Source organism: Corythoichthys intestinalis, chromosome 16, assembly GCF_030265065.1.
Source record: "Corythoichthys intestinalis isolate RoL2023-P3 chromosome 16, ASM3026506v1, whole genome shotgun sequence".
In the NCBI taxonomy this organism is placed as follows: domain Eukaryota; kingdom Metazoa; phylum Chordata; class Actinopteri; order Syngnathiformes; family Syngnathidae; genus Corythoichthys; species Corythoichthys intestinalis.
Window position 1 is genome coordinate 31,908,850 of NC_080410.1, and position 25,343 is coordinate 31,934,192.

Here is a 25,343-nt window from a genome sequence, read left to right on the forward strand (position 1 = left end):
TTGCAGAGCTGTATATTTGCGTGTATACCATCCTGTATATGTGAGTCTTTTTGCGGGTGCAGCTGGAAAATTGTGGCCACTTGCCCAATCCTACACAAGACATCTGCATAATTAACGTCTGTGCAGTGAGTAGACCGGCCCCCTGCACCGTGGCCTGGCATGATGGCGTAAACAGATGTTCAGAAAATCGCCATCAGATTGGAGCAGGATGGTAAGGCTTGTTTGAAAATTCTGTATGTTCGTATTTATTTTGGATACAAGCCTGAGAATTCAATAAGAAAAAGCTATGGTTAAAATTGAAAATAGCATTCAGGGCAGTTTTGGGGAAAAATTGAACTCCAGGGTCATTTTTTTGTGTGTGTCTCGCTGTCACAGTTTATTATTGCAGTAATTTCAAAGGACTTAAAGGAAACCTATTTCATAAGTCATTTTTTGGGTTCATTTTCAAAGTGATTATTTTTCATACGAAATATTGAATTTAATGATGAGATGATAAATCATGGTTTAATAAATGATTGGTTATACACTGCTGGCCAAATGTTTGGGCACCCCTGCAATGCTGTCAGATAATGCTCAATTTCTCCCAGAAAATGATGGCAATTACAAATGCTTTGGTAGTAATATCTTCATTTATTTTGCTTCCAATGAAAAAACACAAAGAGAATGAAAAAAAAAAAAAAAATCATGATCATTTTACTCAAAACTTAAAAAATGCGCCGGACAAAAGTATTGGCACCCTCAGCCTAATACTTGGTAGAACAACCTTTAGACAAAATGAATGAATGAATGAATGAATTTGTCATTGTCATCATCATCAGAATCATTGACAGTTACAGAGTGTGGGATAGTTTGACCAGAAAGGAGAAACATTGACACAGACTATGGAATAATTTGCCCGAAAATAACTGCGAACAACCGCTTCCGGTATCCATCAATGAGTTTATTACAATGCTCTGCTGGAATTTTAGACCATTCTTCTTAGGCCAACTGCTCCAGGTCTCTAAGAATTGAAGGGTGCCTTCTCAAAACTGCCATTTTCAGATCTCTCCACAGGTGTTCTATGGGATTCAGGTATGGACTCATTGCTGGCCACTTTAGAAGTCTCCAGTGCTTTCTCTCAAACAATTTTGTAGGGCTTTTTGAAGTGTGTTTTGGGTCATTGTCCTGCTGAAAGACCCATGACCTCAGAGGGAGACCAGCTTTCTCACAATGGGCCCTACATTATGCTGCAAAATTTGTCGGTAGTCTACAGACTTCATCATGCCATAAACACGGTCAAGCAGTCCAGTGCCAGAGGCAGCTAAGCAACCCCAAAACATCAGGGAACCTCCGCCATGTTTGACTGTGGGGACAGTGTTCTTTTCTTTGAAGGCCCCTGTAAACTCTATGTTGATGCCTTTTCCCAAAAAGCTCTACTTTTGTCTCATCTGATCAGAGAACATTCTTCCAAAATGTTTCTGGCTTCCTCAGGTAAGTTTTGGCAAACTCCAGCCTGGCTTTGTTATGTCTCTGGGTCAGAAGTGGGGTCTTCCTGAGTATCCTACCATAGAGTCCCTTTTCATTCAGATGCCGACGGATAGTAAGGGTTGACACCGTTGTACCCTCGGACTGCAGGACAGCTTGAACTTGTTTGGATGTTAGTCGAGGTTCTTTATCCAGCATCCGCCCAATCTTTCGTTGGAATCTCTCGTCAATTTTTCTTTTCCGTCTACATCTAGGGAGGTTAGCCACACTTATTGATGACACTGCGCACGGTAGACACGGAACATTAACGTCTTTGGAGATGGACTTGTACCCTTGAGATTGCCAATGCTTCCTCACAAATTTGCTTCTCAAGTCCTCAGACAGTTCTTTGGTCTGGACACAGGACAGAGGTTGAGTCAACTTTAATCCATTTTAACTGACTGCAAGTGTGATTTAGCCTGTTATGTGCCACAGGTAACTAACAGGTGCTGTTTATTACACAAATTAGAGAAGCATCACATGATTTTTCAAAGGGTGCCAATTAGGGTTGTTCCGATCATGTTTTTTTGCTCCCGATCTGATCCCGATCGTTTTAGTTTGAGTATCTGCCGATTCCGATATTTCCCGATCCGATTGCTTTTTTTTGCTCCCGATTCAATTCCAATCATTCCCGATAATTTTTCCCTATCATATACATTTTGGCAATGTATTAAGAAAAAAATGAATAAAACTCGGACGAATATATACATTCAACATACAGTACATAAGTACTGTATTTGTTTATTATGACAATAAATCCTCAAGATGGCATTTACATTATTAACATTCTTTCTGTGAGAGGGATCCACGGATAAAAAGACTTGTGACTTTGTATATTGTGACTAAATATTGCTGTCTAGTGTATTTGTTGAGCTTTCAGTAAATGATACTGCAGCCATTCAACCCAAATGCATGATGGGAAGTGGACCCATGACTGTGCGTAGTGCTACCAATTGATATATCTTCTCTGCGTTGGGAAATAACATAAGGTGTTAAGAAAAAGATCAATTGCTACCTTGCTGCCCCACAATGCTACCCATGATATTTCTAATCGTAGGGAGAGGGATTGTTAGGCTTTAGCCTATTAGAAAAAGGCTCCAAAGGTTGCCAAAATTCACTCTACTTATTTTACGCTGCCTTTTATCTCTCTAAATGGGTAAAGCGGTGCCATTACAGATTGAGCGCGACAATGTGTGAGTGGGTCGTGCAATGCATGCATTAATTGCGTTAAATATTTAACGTGATACATTTTTAAAAAAATAATTACCACCGTGGATGAGTGTAACATATTATGTCTGTGACACTAAATACATTTAGAAAATGATTTAATTAAATAATATATATATATATATATTTAAAAAAGGCATGGCCGATATTTTTTTGCCGATTCCGATACTTTGAAAATGACCTGATCGGCATCCCTATCGATCGGGACATCTCTAGAGCCAATACTTTTGTCCGGCCCATTTTTGGAGTTTTGTGTAAAATGATAATGATTTTTTTTTTTTTTTTTCCCATTTTGTGAATTTTTTAATTGCAAGCAAAATAAATGAAGATAATACTACCAAAGCATTTGTAATTGCAATCCTTTTCTGAGGGAAACTGAGCATTATCTGACAGCATTGCAGGGGTGCCACTACTTTTGGCCAGCAGTGTAGTTGAAAACTAGTCACAATCAACTCTGCATGACTAATAATTTGTATAGGAATCTGTCTATCCCTCATCATTACTGTCAATGTTAGTAGTTTACCAGCTCCAGTCCAGCACTCCTTGCTGTAGGATTTATGCGGGAAAAACAGATCATTAATCCAGAATGAGGTTAATGAGACGCTTATTCCCCATTGGTCAGCAAGAGACTTTATTACTGTGCTAATTATTGCGGGAAAAGTCTCAAATCGCCGACACTGTCTCACCTTACAATGCGGAGGACGGCTTTAACGACAGTTTATTTCAAGCCATCCAAACATCAAAACAAGGTTTCTTTCTTAACAAAATACATATTCATGATTATGAGGAGTCACCTGATGTTTCCCCCTTAGTTTTTCTGCTTCAGTATTGACTTGTCATCGTATGAACAAAAATATAAGCCCAATTTTATAGAAATAACAGAATTGAATTGGTCTATGTTGCCTTATCAAGCGAACCTCTTCACTTGTTGACCTGCTTTAGTTTCGTACGATTTAAACTTAATTGGGCCAAAGTCATTCTCCGTGTTCTGCTGCCATGCATATGACTTTATTTTGAATTTGCCATTCACAGCCTTTGCTGACTTTGATCAGAAAGAGGGAAAATTGGCCAATTTTTCCAGGTTATTTGTATGTGGGTAAACTTCAGTACAAAATGAGTCAGAGGTATTGTACATGTTCACCAGTTGGGCCAGAGTCTGGTCAAATTACTTCACAGTAAGTGTTTCCTTCCCGATCAATAAATTATCGACCTGACACAACTGAGACTTCAGTTTAGAGACCTGAAAATGTGTTATATGGGATGAATCGGTAAACTACGATGGGGTATTAGGGCCACACAAAGAGAAAATAATCAGACTACGGCATTAAAGTCATAATATTATGAGGATAAAGTCATATGTTGCATAACGGTGAAAAATAAGTTGCAACACTACAAGAAAAAGTCGTAATATTACGAGAACAGAGTCATACGTTGTAATATCACGAGATTTCCAGTGGTATGAAAAAGTATCTGAACCTTTTGGAATTTCTCACATTTCTGCATAAAATCACCATCAAATGTGATCTGATCTTTGTCAAAATCACACAAATAAAAAAACAGTGTCTGCTTTAACTAAAACCACCCAAACATTTACAGTGATTTACAGTGGTATGAAAAAGTATCCGAACCTTTTGGAATTTCTCACATTTCTGCATAAAATCACCATCAAATGTGATCTGATCTTTGTCAAAATCACACAAATGAAAAAACAGTGTCTGCTTTAACTAAAACCACCCAAACATTTATAGGTTTTCCTATTTTAATGAGAATAGTATGCAAACTATTACAGAAGGGGGAAAAATAAGTAAGTGAACTATCACATTTAATATTTTGTGGCCCTCTCTTGGCAGCAATAACTTCAACCAGATGCTTCCTGTGGCTGGAGATCAGTCTGGCACATCGATCAGTACTAACCTTGGCCCATTCTTCTCTGCAAAACTGCTGTAGTTCAGTCATATTCCTGGGATGTCTGGCATGATTTCAAGTTGTCCAGGCCCTGAGGCAGCAAAGCGGCCCCAAATCATGATGCTCTCTCTACCCTGCTTCACGGTGGGGATGAGCTGTTGATGTTGGTGAGCTGTTCCATTTTTCCTCCACACATGACGTTGTTGATGTTGGTGAGCTGTTCCATTTTTCCTCCACACATGACGTTGTGTGTTACTCCCAAACAATTCAACTTTAGTTTCATCGGTCCACAAAATATCTTGCCAAAACTTCCGTGGCGTGTCCAAGTGCTTTTTTGCGAACATTAAACAAGCAACAATGTTTTTTTAGACAGCAATGGCTTCCTCCGTGGAGTTCTCCCATGAACACCATTCTTGGCCATAGTTTTACATATAGTTGATGTGTGCACAGAGATATTGGACTGTGCCAGTGATTTCTGTAAGTCTTTAGCTGACACTTTAGGGTTCTTTTTTACCTCTATGAGTATTATTGTGCTGTTTACAAAAAAATGGTTTCAATTGCTCTTTAAGTTTCCTTCGGCAGAGGGTTCACTTACTTATTTCCCCTCCTTCTGTCATTGTTTGCTTGCTATCATCGTTAAAATATGAAAACCTATAAATGTTTGGGTGGTTTTAGTTAAATTAGACACTGTATTTTCATCTGTGTGATTTTGACAAAGATCATATTTGATGGTGATTTTGTGCAGAAATGTGAGAAATTCCAAAAGGTTCAGATACTTTTTCATACCACTGTAAGTTGCAATTATTACGAGAAAAAAGTCATATTAATATGACATTAAAGTAATAATATTGCAAGAAAACAAATCGGAATATTACAAGATTGAAGTAGTAATATTGTGAGAATTTTTCGCAATTCTCTGGATTTAGATTGTTTTACAAGAAAATAGTCATTTACGAGGAAAAAGTCATAATATTACGAGACAAGCTGTAATATTGCCAGAAAATAATCTCAATATTATGATATTAAAGTCATAATTTTACCATAAAAACATTGTATTACTATATATACCAGGGTTGTTCCGATCATGTTTTTTTGCTCCTGATCCGATCCCGATCGTTTTAGTTTGAGTATCTGCCGATTCCGATATTTCCCGATCCGATTGCTTTTTTTTGCTCCCGATTCAATTCCAATCATTCCCGATAATTTTTCCCGATCATATACATTTTGGCAATGCATTAAGAAAAAAATGAATAAAACTCAGACAAATATATACATTCAACATACAGTACATAAATACTGTATTGGTTTATTATGACAATAAATCCTCAAGATGGCATTTACATTATTCACATTCTTTCTGTGAGAGGGATCCACGGATAGAAAGACTTGTAATTCTTAAAGGATAAATGTTACTTTGTATATTGTGACTAAATATTGCCATCTAGTGTATTTGTTGAGCTTTCAGTAAATCATACTGTAGCCATTTAACTGTTTTGCCCTAATGCATGATGGGAAGTGCAAACATGACTGTGCGTAGTGGCACCAATTCATATATCTTCTCTGCGATGGGAAATAACATAGGGTGTTAAGAAAAAGATCAACCGCTACCTTTCTTCCCCACATTGCCTCTCACGATATTTCTAATTGTTGAGAGAGGGATTTTAAGGCTTTAGCCAAATAAAAAAAGGCTCCAAAGACTGCCAAAATTCACTCTACTCATTTTACGCTGCCTTTTACCTCTATATATAGATAAAACGGTGTCATTATAGATTGAGCGCGACAATGCGTGAGTGGGTCATGCAGCGCATGCGGTAATTGCGATAAATACTTTAACATGATTCATTTTTAAAAAATTCATCACCGCCGTTAACGCGATAAATTTGATAGCCCTACTTTAAGCCAAAACTAAAGACTCTGGATGAGTGTAAGACATTTTGTCTGTAACGTTAGATACAATTAGAAAACGATTCAATTAAAAAATACATATATATTAAAAAAAGGCATGTCCGATATTTTTATGCCGATTCCGATACTTTGAAAATGACGTGATCGGACCTGATGGATTGGGATGCCGATCGATCGGGACATCTTTAATATATACTATACGTGTTATTACGAGAACGTTACATGGGATGTTACATTACGTTACGTAACATTACGAGAAAATAGTTGAAGTGTATAGATCAATACAGAATATGTACATATGCAGTGTCGCAAATTTAACGAAAGGACTAATTATCTTTTTTACACAGAATATGAGAATCTTTATTCTCGGGCTTTTCCGCAACTGGTGTCACGACGGAAATATATTTTGAGCTGGCTTACAGGAAGCGGGCTCCAGCAGAGTGTTGGCCCTGAGATCAGACTTTGTTCTCCCCGCATTAGTGCCTAAAGCAAAAAGAGGACACACTTCCCACTGCCTTGTTCAGGTACATTACCATTCAATCTTCTAGCAATTTGATACTATCCCGAAAAGACAAACAAAAAAAAAAACCACTTCATGTCCTGGAAAAAGCCCAATTTTTGGAACAATTGTTACTTTTCACGGCTGGATTGGAAGCGGGGGGGGTTGCCAAGACTGTCGTCATGGTAACACTTGCTGTTTTAGGTTGAAATAACCTGCACCGCTCACCTGCAACTTATTCTAGGCAACAATTATATATTATTTTAGACAACGTCAAAGCACTCCTTTGATATTGGGTTGGAAAGCAGATAAATAAGCGTGGTGCGGCTCGTGGGACTTACGGAGACTGTTAATCGCTACTCTTGTCTGCAGGTTCTCATAGTGCAGGCCCAGGTTCATCTCGTCCATATGTTGTGGCGCAGGATGACGGATCACATGTGCCAAAGTCCTGTGAACACAATATAAGGCGCGATATAAATATCCAAGCACATTCCAACAGAAAAAATGTTCTAAAACCATTTGAATTGCTTTTTGGCACGGTTATACACAGTTAACACACACCAAAAAAAACTGCATTAGGCTCCTGCATTATAAATACTGTTACAAGTAGGGTTGTTCCGATCATGTTTTTTTGCTCCCGATCTGATCGTTTTAGTTTGAGTATCTGCCGATCCCGATATTTCCCGATCCGATTGCTTTTTTTTGCTCCCGATTCAATTCCAATCATTCCTGATAATTTTTCCCGATCATATACATTTTGGCAATGCATTAAGAAAAAAATGAATAAATCTCGGACAAATATATACATTCAACATACAGTACATAAGTACTGTATTTGGTTATTATGACAATAAATCCTCAAGATGGCATTTACATTATTAACATTCTTTCTGTGAGAGGGATCCACGGATAGAAAGACTTGTGACTTTGTATATTGTGACTAAATATCTAGTGTATTTGTTGAGCTTTCAGTAAATGATACTGTAGCTACGCCCAAATGCATGATGGGAAGTGGAACCATGACTGTGCGTAGTGCTACCAATTGATATATCTTTTCTGCGTTGGGAAATAACATAAGGTGTGAAGAAAAAGATCAATTGCTACCTTGCTTCCCCACATTGCTTCCCATGATATTTCTAATCATAGGGAGAGGGATTGTAAGGCTTTAGCCAATTAAAAAAGGCTCCAAAGGCTGCCAAAATTCACTCTACTCATTTTACGCTGCCTTTTATCTCTCTATATAGGCAAGATGGCGCCATTACAGATTGAGCGCGACAATGCGTGGGTGGGTCGTGCAGCGCATGCTTTAATTGCGTTAAATTTTTTAACGTGATACATTTTTTAAAAAATTAATTACCGCTGTTATCGGGATAAATTTGATAACCCTACCTTAAGCCTAAACTAAAGACTCTGGATGAGTGTAACATATTATGTTTGTAACGTTAAATACAATTAGAAAACGATTTAATTTAACAATATATATATATATTTAAAAAAGGCATGGCCGATATTTTTTATGCCGATTCCGATACTTTGAAAATGACGTATCGGACCCGATCGATCGGGACATCTCTAGTTACAAGGCGTACATGAGAAACTGATTTTAATTCAAAATTTTATTTTTTCAACTATTTGTAAAATAACAGTTAAAAAAAATCCGCAGCAACACCAACCTCAATCTCCTAATTTTTACTTTCCCTCATTTCCTCACATCTAAATGCAAAGCCTCTATTTTCACTACTTAATAACAGAAGGTGTACGTTAAAATTGAAGATAATGTAAACATTTACTTACTTTTTCTTATTATTTGAAAAAAATAATAACATACATAAATGAAAATAAGTACACATGACCTACAATCACGGAAACATTGACTTTTCAAATTCTAAGGAAATTATGTAGCCAAACATAAATGAACAAATATAAGTCCAAAGTGGATACTGACATGGAAGATGTTCTGAACCTCCCCAAATAAGATAAAATAAGCCTCTTGAACTCTTTCCTTTCTCCTAAAAATCTGATAGATTTTCTATTGCATTGCCCCTTTTTATCGCATTAATTCAACCAGCTTGTTCTTTTTCAAAGCACCATTCTGCCCCGTTCCAGCCCGGAATCTTTTACCGGAACAGCGTTCCAGACCATTCCAACCCCCCCAAACCTGGAAATTACTTTTATTGATATTTTGCGCCGCCTCTTGCTTGGGCATGTATTTAACATTTTCATGCACGAATTCCAATTTATTTCCTTAAATGTTTTTATTTCATGCATACTGGACAAGGGTCTCAATCATGCGGCACGCGGGAAAATTTTTGCAGCTCCTGTCTGACATCTAATTGTTATATTTGTTTTTCCTGCATATATTTTGCAATGGCAGAAAAAATAAATATATATAATAGGGCTGTCAAAATTATCGCGTTAACGGGCGGTAATTAATTTTTTAAATTAATCGCGTTAAAATATTTGACGCAATTAACGCACATGCCCCGCTCAGATTAAAATGACAGCAGTGTAATGTCCGCTTGTTACATTTTTTTGGTTGTGTGGCGCCCTCTGCTGGCGCTTGGGTCCAAATGATTTTAATGGTTTGGGGAGTGAGCATGGTGTAATGACATCAACAATGGCGAGCTACTAGTTTATTTTCTGATTGAAAATTTTACAAATTCTATTAAAACGAAAACATTAAGAGGGGTTTTAATTAGGGCTGTCAAAATTATCGCGTTAACGGGCGTTAATTAATTTTTTAAATTAATCACGTTAAAATATTTGATGCAATTAACGCAGATGCCCCGCTCAGAGAGATTTAAATGACAGTACACAGTGAAACGCTCACCTGTTGTGTTTTATGGAGTTTTGCTGCCCTCTGCTGGCGCTTGGGTGCGACTGATTTTATAGGCTTCAGCATCCATGAGCATTGTGTAAGTAATTATTGACATCAACAATGGCGGGCTACTAGTTTATTTTTTTAATTGAAAATTTTACAAATTTTATTAAAACGAAAACATTAAGAGGGGTTCTAATATAAAATTTCTCTAACTTGTACTAACATTTTTCTTTTAAGAACTACAAGTCTTTCTATCCATTAATCGCTTTAACAGAATGTTAATAATGTTCATGCCATCTTGTTGATTTATTGTTATAATAAACAAATAGTCCTTATGTACCGTATGTTGAATATATATATCCATCTTGTGTCTTATCTTTCCATTCCAACAATAATTTACAGAAAAATATGGCATATTTTACAGATGGTTTGAATTGCGATTAATTGCGATTAATTACGATTAATTAATTTTAAGCTGTAATTGATTAAAAATTTTAATCATTTGACAGCCCTAGTTTTAATATAAAAGTTCTATAACTTTTACAAACATTTATCTTTTAAGAACTACAAGTTTTTCTATCCATGGATCGCTTTGAGAATGTTAATAATGTTGATGCCATCTTGTTGATTTATTGTTATAATAAACAAATACAGTACTTATGTACCATATGGTGAATGTATATATCCGTCTTGTGTCTTATCTTTTCATTCCAACAATAATTTACAGAAAAATATGGCATATTTTATAGATGGTTTGAATTGCGATTAATTACGATTAATTAATTTTTAAGCTGTAATTAACTCGATTAAAAATTGTAATAGTTTGACAGCCCTAATATATAAATATAAATTGAATGAAATAAAGGACTCATTTTTGGGGGGAAAAAATGTCACCTATTTAAACAGTAATTAAAAAAAAAAAAACGCTGTAACAGACATCCAATCCATTCCATCACCTCCATTCCCTCCCAGATTGAATTAGATTGGACGTCTATTGCTGTCAATAGGCATTTTCAATATGAATTCCCTTTTTTACTAACTACCACAACACATACTCTGTGACCTGAGCTGGCAGTGAATGTGTGACCATTGGTCAAAATTTGCTCCTAACTAGTCAGTTATTCTCCGGTTTTAGCTATATTCACTGTTGAACCTGACCGACTGTACCAACTGTCAGCTGTGCTAAACGATGGCTGGAGGAGCTGAAATGCCGGACCTTTTTCCCTCCATTGAAGAAAACGAAATTGCTGGTATGGGAATACTTTGGCTAAAGAAAAGTTACATACGGCCGCGGCTTAGAGGAGGAGGGCCAACCGACATGTACAGTATAACATGTTTGCGGAGGGTGGCTGGCGAGAATGCAATACCTCCAATATGATTTCGCATTTATACAAAATTAAAGGTACGTAAAAACACTGTCAATGAACGTTTCCCACCAGCTACGAGCGTTAACTCTAGCATGTTTAGTGTGTCTTGTGGTGGTAAAACATGTAGGTTTTTTACTCTCTGGCATCTGTCTGTTGAGAAAGAGAGTGTGTGTATAATGTAAACATGATACGAGTCATACACACATGCTTTTTATGGAAAATAATTCAATTACCGTATTGGCCCGAATGTAAGACGGCCCTGATTAAAAGACGACCCCCTCTTTTTCAAGACTCAAGTTTGAAAAAAGACTTTTTGAACACCAAATTAATTTTTATACAGAAAATAATTCCAGTACATCTGAAACAAATGATTATAACAATATATTTGAGAGAAAAAGCATGTTATTTTGCCTCATTCGAATCTTAATATCTGAACATTTAAATATGTAAACTAAAGTGCAATCACATTCGTAAATGAATGGCTTCTAGTTTTTGAAATGTAAATAAAGCAATCTATTGTGATAAAACAACAAAATTGCAATAATTGCATTAACCATCAAAGTGAGGTCTAACTGTAACTGTAGTCTTGAAATAAATCTGAATAAGGAAAAATATTGCAATAAAACAATGCAAACTGGTTAACCCTTTAACACCTAAGCCTATTTTGGCCGAATTTGCATGCATTTGATGTTGCCTTTATATTTCACAGAAAAAAATGTTTACAATGGCCAAGTTGGGTCCCCTTTTTCAGGACACCTTGAACTTCATGTCCAAACTGTTGTTTTCTTCACTGACCCATTTTAATCCACATTTTGGACCCAAAAAGACAAAAAAAAATCCCAAAATCTTTTTTCAAAATCTGTAATGTTGACGTCCCACTGACAACCAAACATGCTCGACTAACCGTTTTGAAGCTTGATCATATTTATTCAACTTGTTAGGATAAACATTCAATAGAAAAAAATAAGATTGAATAGTTTTATGTTTGACAATTCAACACAAACAGCAGGTATGGTCATAGGCGTTTTTGGCCTTTACACGTGCTATGGTCAAAACAGGTCATATACGGTGCAAAATAGTGAAAAAAAAAAAAAAAAATCATCTAACACAAAAAGGGTTTGGAGGATATCTCTGTGAAGTTAGGTGTTGTACCCATCACCTTATCAAAAGTATATACCTACATGCAATCACGATTCTCGAACACACATCTACATAAAATTTGAAAAGATTATAGTAAAGAAAAAATATATATAACATTGAAAAAAAGTATTTAAAAAAATATTGACAAGTAGTTCAGTTCAATTCAAAATTTCCAGGCATGCGACCCAATATTTATTTTATTATTATTATTTTTTTTTTTTTGCGCACTCAATAAAGCTTGAACAGGTCACGGAGCTGCATCACACACAACATCACACAGCCTACCCTTTCGCCGTTTGCGCGCTGCCGTCACCTCTATTCGCCGAGACGCCGACTCAAGCAAAGAAAAAGACAACAAATACGGCTCATCCTCTTCCCTGAGTTAATGAAATAATGCATTAGCTTGCGCTAGATGTAGTTTTATATTCATTCTGCACGTTTCAAAGTCGCTCGCTCAAACCGACCGGCCATTGCTTGCGTCGCATGCATCCCTTTCATTAGTTGGCGCCTCGTTCGGAAATTTATTAAAAATGATCACATTCGGTTCGTCCTTCTTGACATCAGAACGGCTCTTGGGATGTGTAGTCTTTTGTGCTGCTTTCGGTTATGAAAAAAGACAAATGATGGAAATATGGAGATATATACTTGGTCCATGCAGCGTTTGAATTCATATTTGTGAGTGCAATAAAACTATAAAACTCAAATGACATTATCTCCCGTTTTTCTTGGTCGATTGACTTCAAATAAAAACTGGTGTGGACATCAACTTCCGCACTTTCAAATGAGACCAACCAGCGGCACGTGGGTGACGTTATTACAGGGTGATGAAGCTTCAAAGACGATATGCATAAACGTGTCGCTGCCGACACGTTCGGTGTTAAAGGGTTAATCTTGAGAGTAGCTGAGATCTGTCATGACAGAACATCGCTTCAATGAAATCTGGCGCCATCTAGCGCCGTGAATGGGGAGAGTAGATGAGATCTGTCATGACAGAACATCGCTTCAATGAAATCTGGCGCTATCTAGCGTTGTGAATGGGTATAATGTCTAGACCGCAAATATAAGACGACCTCCTCTTTTTCAGTGTTATTTCAATGCAAAAACACCGTTTTATATTCGGGCCAATACGGTATATTTGTTCCGATGGCAATAATGTTGAGCTGTGGCCGAGGGTTTAGGCTCACCTAAAGGACTGCATTTATTTTAATTTTATTTAGATTTTTTTTTTTTTTTTAATTTAACATTATACTTATGTTTCAATTTGCTAATATGTTTTGAAAAATAAAAATCCTATTTAGGCTCATCTAAAGGACTGCATTTTATTTTAATTTTATTTAGAATTTTTTTTAACTTAACATTATACTTAGGTTTCAATTTGCTAATATGTTTTGAAAAATAAAAATCCTATTCAATGGAAAAAAGTTTTTTTTTTTTTTTTTTTTTCAACCCAGACATCTCATGGTTACACATTTTAGAGCTGTAACTGCACTACCGTGATACCGTGAAACCGTGATATTTTTGCTTAAGGTTATCATACCGTCAGAATCTCATACAGGCACTAAATCATTAGAAAAACTCGTGAGGAACAAAGGGTCATCAAAGTCCTACCGCGACATGTTCTCTCGATCGGGCCGCTGCATCTTCTCGAGTCCGAGCTTGGTGAAGATGCCAATTAGAGCCACGATGGCCACCAATCCGCAGACTACATACACCACCATGTTGGTCCTATCTTTGCCCGAGTCCTGCGCCACGTCCACTTTGGACGGCGGTCTGCCGGTCATCATCCACGGCGGCGTGTCATAGTTCTTGCAGGTGCTCTGGTCCAAACGGGAGCTGCGGATGTCGCAGCAGAACCTGAAGCCGCACGTGCCACAGCAGTAAACAAAGTTGCCCTCCTGGCACACGAACGGCGGGTCCCACTGACCCATTACGTCGTAGTACCCGCGACAGTTGTCCTCTGTGAGCGGGCTCTCCGTCACAGCGCTCGTCGTGGACTCCGTGGACTCATTATAGCCGTTCATTAACAACAAGTCGTCCGCCGCATGAGATGCAGACACTCTAACAAGGATGGAAGCGAGCAGCAGCGCGACACCGCGCATCTTTGCTCACTTTTGCTATTGGAGCGAGATCACATCCGTGCGTAAAAGCGCTGTGGCTTCCCGTGCGCCAAAGCGGGCGCCCTGCACGCACTCCAACTCCTCCGTGCGTTATAGTTCCAGCTCGAAGGTGATGCTGGAGGTTGTCAGCCTAATCCGGGTTGCTTCTTGCCGCACTGTGAGAAGAAGCAGACAATATAAATTGGATGAGGGAGGATGAACAGAGAGAGACGACTGGCGTCTCTGTGTGCGCCTGTGTGAGGGAATGATTTTTTTTCACAATCTTAACCCTTTCAGGGACAGTGGTCACTACAGTGGACAATAATTTATTCACTGCCAGCCCAGATCACTGGGTACAGTGCTGGCCAAAAGTATTGGCACCCCTGCAATTCTGTCAGATAATGGTCAATTTCTCCCAGAAAATGATTGCAATTACAAATGCTCTGGTAGTAATATCTTCATTGACTTTGCTTGCAATGAAAAAACACAAAAGAGAATGGGTGAAAAAAATTAAATCATTATCATTTTACACAAAACTCCATAAATGGGCCGGGCAAAAGTATTGGCACCCTTTGAAAAATCATGTGATGACTCTCTAATTTGTGTAATTAAGAGCACCTATTACTTACCTGTGGCCAGAGGCGTCGCGTCCCATTAGGCAAACCAGGCAATTGCCTAGGGCCCGACAGCCAGCCGGGGCCCCCAGAGGGCCAACAGATTTAGCACATGCAGCTTTACTGCACTGTCATAGTGACAAGTGTAGGGAGTGTTTCAATACCATGGAATCATTTGGCAGATTATCTAACGATTCTGTTATCAATCCCAATCAGCACTAACCATGTCACGTAGATTATGTTTAAGAAAGTCCAATCAGCTATTCATACCACATTATTGTTTAAAGAGTGACTCACCAAGTACTCTCTGGGAAATTTCCCGAGTTGTTTTACGTTGATTTTCACAGGCCACCTCATTATTCATGTGACTAAAATGGTGAATTTTCAAAAAAAGTGTACTAATGGGTCTATCGTATTCCTCGTCGAATACTCCATAAGAAAAATATAACATATATGCATCTAAAATAATCCTAAACGATTTTATTAGCAATTTTAATACTCCTTTTAGCAAGATTCCTTGGGTATGCATACGTTCCCATAGCAACCAGTCCTGTTATTGTCTTACATCACATGCGGTGCGTATTCTGGGAGCGAGAATAGGTAAAATGTGTGCGTCGATGAACGAATGTAAGTACAACCATATGAGTCAGTGTAAAGTGTTTAGTTTTCGCCACTTTTATGGCCAAGATGACCGCACGTGCACGCAGCGCGCACTCACATCCCCCTACCTTTGTGTTCATTATACTGCGCGAGTATGTATGTGTGTCACGTGATTCAGAAAGGCCCCATGTTGCCTGGGGCCCCCGGGGACCCTTGCTACGCCTCTGCCTGTGGCACACAACAGGTGGTGGCAATACCTAAATCACACTTGCAGCCAGTTAAAATGGATTAAAGTTGATTCAACCTCTGTCTTTTGTCCTTGTGTGTACCACATTGAGCATGGAGAAAAGAAAGAAGACCAAAGAACTGTCTGAGGACTTGAGTGCAAAATTGTGAGGAAGTGTGGGCAATCTCAAGGCTGCAAGTCCATCTCCAAAGACCTGAAATGTTCCTGTGTCTACTGTGCGCAGTGTCATCAATAAGTGTAAAGCCCATGGCACTGTGGCTAACCTCCCTAGACGTGGATGGAAAAGAAAAATTGATGAGAGATTTCAACGAAAGTTTGTGCGGGTGGTGGATAAAGAACCTCGACTAACATCCAAAAAAGTTCAAACTGTCCTGCAGTCCGAGGGTACAACAGTGTCAACCCGTACTATCCGTTGGCGTCTGAATGAAAAGGGACTCTATGGTAATGTACCCAGGAAAACCCCAGAGACATTAAAAAAGCCAGGCTGGAGTTTGCCAAAACTTACCTGAGACAGCCAAAAATGTTTTGGAATAATGTTCTCTGGTCAGATGAGACAAAAGTAGAGATTTTTGGGAAAAGGCATCTACATAGAGTTTACAGGGGAAAAAAAAACCGAGTCCTTCAAAGAAAAGAACACTGTCCCCACAGTCAAACATGGTGGAGGTTCCCTGATGTTTTGGGGTTGCTTAGCTACCTCTGGCACTGGACTGCTTGACCGTGTTTATGGCATGATGAAGTCTGAAGACTACCAACAAATTTTGCAGCATAATGTAGGGCCCAGTGTGAAAAAGCTGGGTCTCCCTCAAAGGTCATGGGTCTTCCAGCAGGACAGTGACCCAAAACACACTTCAAAATGCACTAGAAAATGGTTTAGAACAGTACTTCTCAAATGGTGGGCGCAGAGCGATGCCAGGGGTGGCGCGAGTGACCTCGGGGAACATGCTTTTTTTTTTTTTTTTTGTCGTACTAGAATAAAGTGTACTTGCACATCCACTCTGTGGGTGGCAGTGGCGCTCTCATTTTCAAAGTGCGTGCAGTATTTTTGAAGTAAGCAAGAGCACACGGAAGAGACTCATGCAGAGCTGGACTCACGCAGCGACCCACTGTCTTCTCCGGTTCTCACGTGTCCGGCCGAGAAGTGCCGTTTTCGGCTTGGGATCGTCACGACCACCGCCCTCAACTACGGTTCTCCCTCGGCCGCCGAGAATGCGCTTTTTTCGGGCCGTTTGCCTTTTGGCTTTGACTTTTAATATAGGGAGAAAATAGGAAAGACCACTGTTTACTGAGTCTAAAAATGATTATAGGGGAGAGTCTGAAGAGTCTGAAGCCAAATCAGTTAAGATGCCACTTAAAGACATTAGACCTCAATCTCATTGATAAGCCGCTTGATTGTTTTTCAGCGAAAACGTGCCTAATATTGCCAATTGTCACAATCGTCCCGCTTTGTCAGTGTTATATCAGTAAACCAGTGAGCACTGTGGTGAATCAGCGAAAATAAAAACTTTCCTTCTGTCCAAAGACCCCCCCCCCCCCCCCCCCTTCTATTCAGTTTTGGTTTTTTCGGTCAAATTTTTTTGGCATGTTGTCCTGAAGAGTAAATGTTTCTAATCAATTTGAATTTGAATTTACTGATTTTATTACATTTTATTTTTCAGTATCAAATGGTCAAAATGTACCTTGAGTGTATTTTTACAGTTTGGATGTGACTTTTTTTTTTTTTTTTTTTTTTTTTTTACTTCAGGCAAATTGATGCGCGTTGTCTTTTCTGTTACAAGCAAAACAATGTTAATAAAGTTATACTTTATTATAAGTTGATCTATGTTACTTTTTTTCTTTAATACAAAAAAAGGACACAATGTTAGGCTGAGGCGTACTTATAATAGTAATATTATAGACAAATGATACTATTTACAGTGGCGGCAGAGAGTTGGGGGGGCGCGAAACATTTACGTCTTCCTTGGGGGGGGCGTAACAGAAAATAATTGAGAAGCACTGGTTTAGGAGAAAGCACTGGAGACTTCTTAAGTGGCCAGCAATGAGTCCAGGCCTGAATCCCATAGAATACCTGTGGAGAGATAGGAAAATGGCAGTTCTGGAGAAGGCACCCTTCAAATTTCAGAGACCTGGAGCTGTTGACCAAAGAAGAATGGTCTAAAATTACAGCAGAGCATTGTCAGAAAGCCATTAATGGATACCGGAAGTGGTTGTCCGCAGTTATTTTGTCTTAAAGTTGTGCTACCAAGTATTAGGCTGAGGGTGGCAATACTTTTGTCCGGCCCATTCTTGGAGTTTTGTGTAAAATGATAATGACTTAATTTTTGTTTTAATTCTCTTTAGTGTTTTTTCATTGCAAGCAAAACAAATGAAGATATTACTACCAAAGCATTTGTAATTGCAATCATTTTTTGGGAGAAATTGAGCATTATCTGACAGAATTGCAGGGGTGCTAATACTTTTGGCCAGCACTGTATACTAATTGTACCTGTTATTGCTTTGTGGTGGCACTATCTTGGTTCCACATCTGCCTTCATGAACACAAAATTCCCATATTCATGTGCTAGGATACATTCAACTTTGTTGATGTGTAGGCAACATGGGCGGAGTTTGACTTTTGTGGTGGGGGGGGCAACATGTTGATGACCCCGAAACACAGTGTCAGCAATAAAATAAACATACATGAATGTTTATAATAATAAGTTGAAAATAAGCGTTTTTTTTTTGTTTCCCATTATTTTTGAGGGGAATTCTAAATCAGACTGCTTAGGACAGCTATAATTTTCGACAAGATCGTCATCCATTGAATATGTCACGGCCGCCGGATTTAGTGGGGCAAATTAAAACTCCGCTCACCATTTTGGCAGTGCTCTCTGGTGTTTCATGGTCCACATTTTTAATCCTTGGTTCTTGCTCAGTAGTTGTTGTCGCTTTTGAAAGGTTTGAAAAAAAAAAAAAAAGAAACACGTATATCCATCTTGTCTCTTCGGTCCTCAAGTGGTTTTGGCTAAGCAAAGCAAATGACCGTCTAAGGTGCTAGTCACATGATCTGTTCGAAAAATAATTTTGACCCTTTATAAAAATATTTTTTTGTTCATTTCATTAGGGCCCGAGCACTAAGCGTGCGAAGGCCCTATTGTTTTGCAAAGGATTTTTTAAATTTATTTATTTATTTTATTTTTTTTTTCAGGGCAAATGAAAACGGCCAATTTGGAGGCCTCAACATGCACGAAAAGTCACCAAAATTTGCACATACGTCCGGAAAATTGTAAATTTCGATAATTTTGCAACGTTGCAAAAAAATATAACAAAATGGCTCAGTGGCGCCCCCTTGAAATGTTAAAATTGGCCTATAACATTAGGGTCTGTCAGCGTAGAGCAATGAAATTTGGGGGGTCTATACCTTGTCCAAAACCGCTCCAAAAAAGCATTTACACCCATATTCCAAACCCAACAGGAAATCGGTTATTTTGGATCAAATATGAAATTTTTATCGATTTACAGGGTGCACATTTGAGACCTTTTCGCCGAGGGAGTTAGTTGGATCATCTTCAAAATTGGTGAGACTGTTCAGGAGACATATGAAATCTTAAGTTTTGAAAATGGTGCGTTTTCATTCACGGGTCTGACCTGGGCGTGGTGCCAAAGTCGACCATTTTTCCGGCAAAATGACAAATTCAGTAAATGACTAATAGTTCCTTGACACAACGTTCAATCTTTTTCATATTTGGCATGTATGTGCGGTATCCCACCCTTAACACGAGTGCATTGAAATATTACCCATTAGGTGTAGCGCCCCCTAGTGAGAACAGGAAATGCCTTTTTTTACGAGACAGGTTCTTCCTCCAAGGGAAAAAAATCTGTTGACCTCAAACCTGCATCAGGGTAGCCTTAAGACCTGTGTTCAGGTGCCTGATGAAAAATATTGAGGTTTCGTTGAGGCGGAGGGGTCCAAACAGGAAAGTGAAAATGAACGTCAACAATTTGTCACGCAAAAAATTTTGAACAGTCATAACTCGGCAGATATACAACATATCTGCGCCAAACTTCCCGTGTTTGTTGAGAGTCATACCCTGAAGGTTCTTGTAGGGGTCATTTGCATCAACTCTACAGTGCCAACTAGTGGCGACAGAAAGAAGTTTTAAAAAAGGCCTTTCCTATTGAGTTTTTTCAACATAGAGCGAGGAAATTTGGGGAGTAGATACCTTATGCAAAACTGCTCCAAAAAGTCTCTTGCACCCGTATTCCAAAACCAACAGGAAATCAGGTATTTTGGATAGAATGTGAAATTTTCATGGGTTCACAGTTGGAGTTTACATTTGGAGGCTTGAATATGCACAAAAACTCGTAAAAATTTGCACATACATGCGGCTTTGGATAACGTTCGATAATCTTGCAATGTTACGAAAAAATGTAACAAAATGCCTCAGTGGCGCCCCCTTGAATTTTTCAAAAAGGTGTTTCCTATTAGGTTTTTTTAACATAGAGTGATGAAATTTGGGGAGTCGATACCTTGTGCAAAACTGCTCCAAAAAGTCTCTTGCACCCGTATTCCAAATCCAACAGCAAATCGGGTATTTTGGATCGAATGTGAAATTTTTATCGGTTCACAGTAGGAGTTTACATTTGGAGGCTTGAACATGCACGAAAACTCACAAAAATTTGCACATACATGCGGCTTTGGATAACGTTCGATAATCTTGCAATGTTATGAAAAAATGTAACAAAATGCCTCAGTGGCGCGCCCTTGAATTTTTCAAAAAGGCGTTTCCTATTAGGTTTTTTTATCATAGAGTGATGAAATTTGGGGAGTCGATACCTTGTGCAAAACTGCTCCAAAAAGTCTCTTGCACACACATTCCAAATCCTACAGGAAATCGGGTATTTTGGATTGAATTCGAAATTTTTATCGATTTTCAGTGTGCACATTTGAGACCTTGGCACGGAGGGAATTAGTTTGATCATCCTCAAAATTGGCGAGACTGTTCATGAGACATATGGAATCTTAATTTATCAAAATGGTGTGTTTTCATTCACGGGCCTGACCTAGGGGAGGTGCCAAAGTCGTCCATTTTTTCGGCTAAACGCCAAATTCGGATAATGACTGATAACTTCCTCATACAACGTTCAATCTCTTTTAAATCTGGCATGTGTGTGAGGTATCCCAGCCTGAACAGGACTGGATTGAAATATTACCAATTGTGCCTGGCGCCTCCTAGTGGGAGCAGGAAATGCACATTTTCACGGGACACACTCCTCCTCTAAGGGAAAAAAAAAATCAATCAACCTCAAACCTGCATAAGGGAAGCCTTAAGATGTGTTGAGATGGCTGATGAAAATTATTGAGGTTTGGGGAAAGCAGAAAGGTCCAAAAGGAAAGTGATTATGACTGTCATCATTTTCTCTCTCCACATATTTTGAACAGTCATAACTTGGGAGATGTAGAGGGGGGCTGTCTGCCACCACCTCGACCTGCATGCCGTCCAAGTTTGCATGGCGTTCGAGTTGCGCCAAACTGCGAGGGCCCGTTCAGTCCTGCTTGCAGGCCTAGTTCATTTTTGTTGTTTGTTTTATTGCTTTACAACTTTTATCGACAATATTTTACCGGAAAACTCTTAATTTTAAAAACAAATATAGGAAAGTCATTTTGAGGCGATGACACTTTTCGGCCACAAGGGGGTGCCCATGACCCCATGCCCACCCCTTAAACTCCGTGTATGGTAGGCACTGGATACCCTGATTGAGTTTCCATCCACTGCCATGAAATCAATAAATATCGATAAAAATTCCAATCCTTGGTTCTTGCTCAGTAGTTGTTGTCGCTTTTGAAAGCTTAGGTTTGAAAATAAAAACATATATCCATCTTGTCTCTTCGGTCCTCAGGTGGTTTTGGCTAAGCAAGGCAAATGACCGTCTAAGGTGCTAGTCACATGATCTGTTTGAAAAATAATTTTGACCCTTTATAAAAATATTTTTTTTGTTCATTTAATTAATTTTTGTTGATTGTTTTATTGCTTTACAACTTTTATAGACAATATTTTACCGGAAAACTCTTAATTTTAAAAACAAATATAGGGAAGTCATTTAGAGGCAATGACACTTTTCGGCCGCAAGGGGGGTGCCCATGACCCCATGCCCCCCCGTTAAACTCCGCGTATGGTAGGCACTGGATACCCTGATTGCGTTTCCATCCAATGCCATTAAATCAATAAAATACAGAACAATTTTTATTGTGGCGACTTTTAGACATTTCTTCATGTTGTTCTCACCTGTCGTGATAATGGCAGATGGATGCGGCATTTCCAAATTGTCTTTTTTGAGGGATTTTGATGAGTAATGCCACTCTATGGAGGTAGAGTTGTGTCTTTATCATTCAATCAAAAAAAAAAGTTGCTTCAATCAAAATATATACTTTCAATCAAAGATATATTTATAAAATTAAAATATAAATATATATTAAAATATATTTATAATATATTTGAAAACTATTTTTCTTTGAATTTTTTTTGGGGGATTTAAGTCAAGTTTTTTTTTTTATTGAAACACCATTTTTTATTAAAGTCATGTAATTTTGCGTTTGGACCACATTTTGACTAGGACATTTGTGTCTTTATTATTCAATCAAAAAATAGGTTGCTTCAAACAAAAAAATATATATTTTCAAAAGAAAAAACACTTCAATCAAAATTTTTTTTAAAATTCAATCGTAGAAAAAAGGTTTGAATGTGAAAAAATATTTGAGACTCAGAAATTCGCATTTGAACACTTTATTTTTCATTCAAACGGTTTTCTTTGATTGAAGCAATCCTTTTTGTGTTTGAGCCATATTAGGGGTAGGACATTTGTGTCTAAATCATTCAATCACAATAAAAGTTGCTTTAATCAAAAACTTTTTTTAATCACAGAATAAAATCATTTGCGAAAATATATATTTTTTGAAAATATATTTTTTTATTTGAAATATATATTTTTTTTTATTGAAGTGTCACTTTTTTTGAAAAGCAAAAAGTTTTAAACTTTTTTTTTTCAAAGTGGAAAAAGTTTTGAACACCCTTTTTTTTTTTGAAGTGGAATAAGCTTTGAAGGCACTTTTTTTTCTCCGATCGAATCATTTTTACACAAAGATTCAACTTCAACGCTAGTTCCGGTGTGTTTGAGTGGCAAGTGATTACGCCAATGGCATAAAAGTACGAAGCAAGAATAATGGCCACCAGGGCTCCAACCAGCCATCGGAGTCTCCTGGAGTCAAAACCGAATTTCGGTCACCGGTACGGGGGTGTGACATTATGGAGGTAGATTTGTGTCTTTATTATTCAATCCAAAAAAAAGTTGCTTCAATCAAATAAAAAGTTACTTTAATCAAAATATATGTTTTCAATCGAAGAAAACGTCACGTCAATCAAAAAAAGTGTTTGAATGCAAAAATAAATTTGAAACTCAAATAAATATATTTGAAAACTATTTTTCTTTGATTGAATTTTTTTTTTAAATTAAAGTCGTTTTTTTTTTTTAATTGAAACACCATTTTTGAAAAATTTCAATCAAAGAAAAATAGTTTTCAAATCTATCTTCTTCAATCTTTTTTGAGTTTCAAATTTATTTTTGCATTCAAACACATTTTTTTTTTTATTGAAGTGACGTTTTCCTCTATTGAAAATATATATTTTGATTGAAGGAACTTTTTTTTTTTTTGATTGAATAATAAAGACACAAATCTACCTCCATACTCTCCGGCTCCACTGTTGTTTTGGTTAGAGAAAGTGTAAAACGCAAGTCGGGAGCAGAAATGGGGAAGTAAAGCAGAAGTACCTCGGAAACTTGTCAATATGAATGTAATAAAAGCATTTGAGGAACAAACCAAAAATGAATGAATGAGTGAATGAAAAAAAAACAGGTTCCAAAAACACTTTTTTGACACTTAAGAGTATTTTTGATCATTTAAAAAAAATCTTAGCAATTTTATATATTTTTTTATAATGACTCATTATTGTATTACTTATATTTCTGAATTACCACATAATTAAAATGAATAAAAACAGATGTACACTGTGGTTACGGCCCCAAGGAACACTGTAAAGTTGATTTATTATTGTTTCAAATAATATTTAACTCATTGCAAAAAAAAAAAAAAAAAAAATGGAAAACAACTAGTCAGCAGTTTATTTTTAGAGGAAGCTTTTTTATCATGATTGGAGAAGGGATGCTTGCCATCTGCCACTTGAGAAATCTGTTTTTTTGTTTTTGGGTTTTGATCTGAAATCATCTTCGCGGTGGGAGGCTACTTTTATTTACAATTGGCCACCGGGGGACTTTTGGCTTGTTTCATCTCGTACGTCTCCTATAAATAGTTGCACTCCCTGAAGGAAGAAACTTTTGACGTTGCTTTCAAGTGCGAGCGGCGCCGCTTGAGTCAGGAAAAGAAGACTGCTCCCGACAGCGAAACTGCCGCTTGGTCAATAGCAGACGTCTTGGCCTTGAACTTGCTCAAGTGTTTGGCTCAAAAAAAGGGTTGTCGACACTGTGAGTCAGAGCCACTTAGGCACAGGGACCACTTTTGAATGAAAAACATTGGCCGTCTGTCTAGTTTGTACTCACGCCTCCATGGGGATGTTCTGAGTAGTTGGTAATGAGGGTAGTAGCAGGAAGACGACATTTTTTTTTTTTTTTTAAACTCTCCCAATCAAATTAGATGAATCTTGCAATGCTTCCAACTACTGTTGCCATCAAACTTGATTAGTCTCACTTGTGCCAAGTTGAAGTGGAAAATAATTCCAGTTATAATTATGACCTTTGGCTGGACAAACGTGCTCAAATAAAACAATATGTGATCAAACTGGCGTGCTTAAAAAATGGTTGCATGACATGAAAAGAACACAACTAGACTAGCAAAGGCACATATACTGTTTATCATGCTTCGTAACGTCTTAGTCCAATTGATTGCCAATTGGCTGGCATCTAATTCACAAGTGTAACCCGCCTACTACCTAAAATTAGCAGGGATAGGCTCTACATTAATGATTCTTAACCTGGGTTCGATCGAACCCCAGGGGTTCGGTGAGTTAATCTAAGGGGTTCAGCGAAGGTAATGAAACGCAGAGCCAAATTTTCGTACGTGATTAAATCCAGGCAAAGTGGCTTTTTAGACCAGGCTTTGCTCTCAATTTACAGGCTTTATCCATTTCTTTTAACTGCTACTCCTTGATCTGATGGGAGGAGGAACTGGTTTGCTCAGTGGAAGGTTGTCTCGCACTTGGTATGAGGGATGCCGATCGATCGGGTCCGATCACGTCAGTTTCAAAGTATCGGAATCGGCAAAAAAATATCGGCCATGCCTTTTTTTAATATACTTTATATATATTTTTTAATTAAATCGTTTTCTAATTGTATTTAACGTTACAGACATAATATGTTACACTCATGCAGAG

At 37.9% G+C, this 25,343-nt stretch overlaps 1 protein-coding gene across 2 annotated transcripts in view; it reads right to left on the bottom strand.

Annotated features, from left to right (window-relative positions):
- The window catches only part of shisa9b (shisa family member 9b), a 28,808-nt gene extending 14,132 nt beyond the window's left edge, over positions 1 to 14,676 (bottom strand). For both annotated transcript variants that reach the window (XM_057861407.1, XM_057861406.1), the window contains exons 1-2: positions 13,976 to 14,676; positions 7,381 to 7,487 (exon numbers count right to left, since the gene is read on the bottom strand). In XM_057861407.1, coding sequence (XP_057717390.1) covers positions 7,381 to 7,487; positions 13,976 to 14,466 — 598 coding nt within the window. In that variant the 5' untranslated portion in view covers positions 14,467 to 14,676. The remainder of the gene's footprint in view (positions 1 to 7,380; positions 7,488 to 13,975) is intronic.
- Positions 14,677 to 25,343: the final 10,667 nt, after the last annotated feature.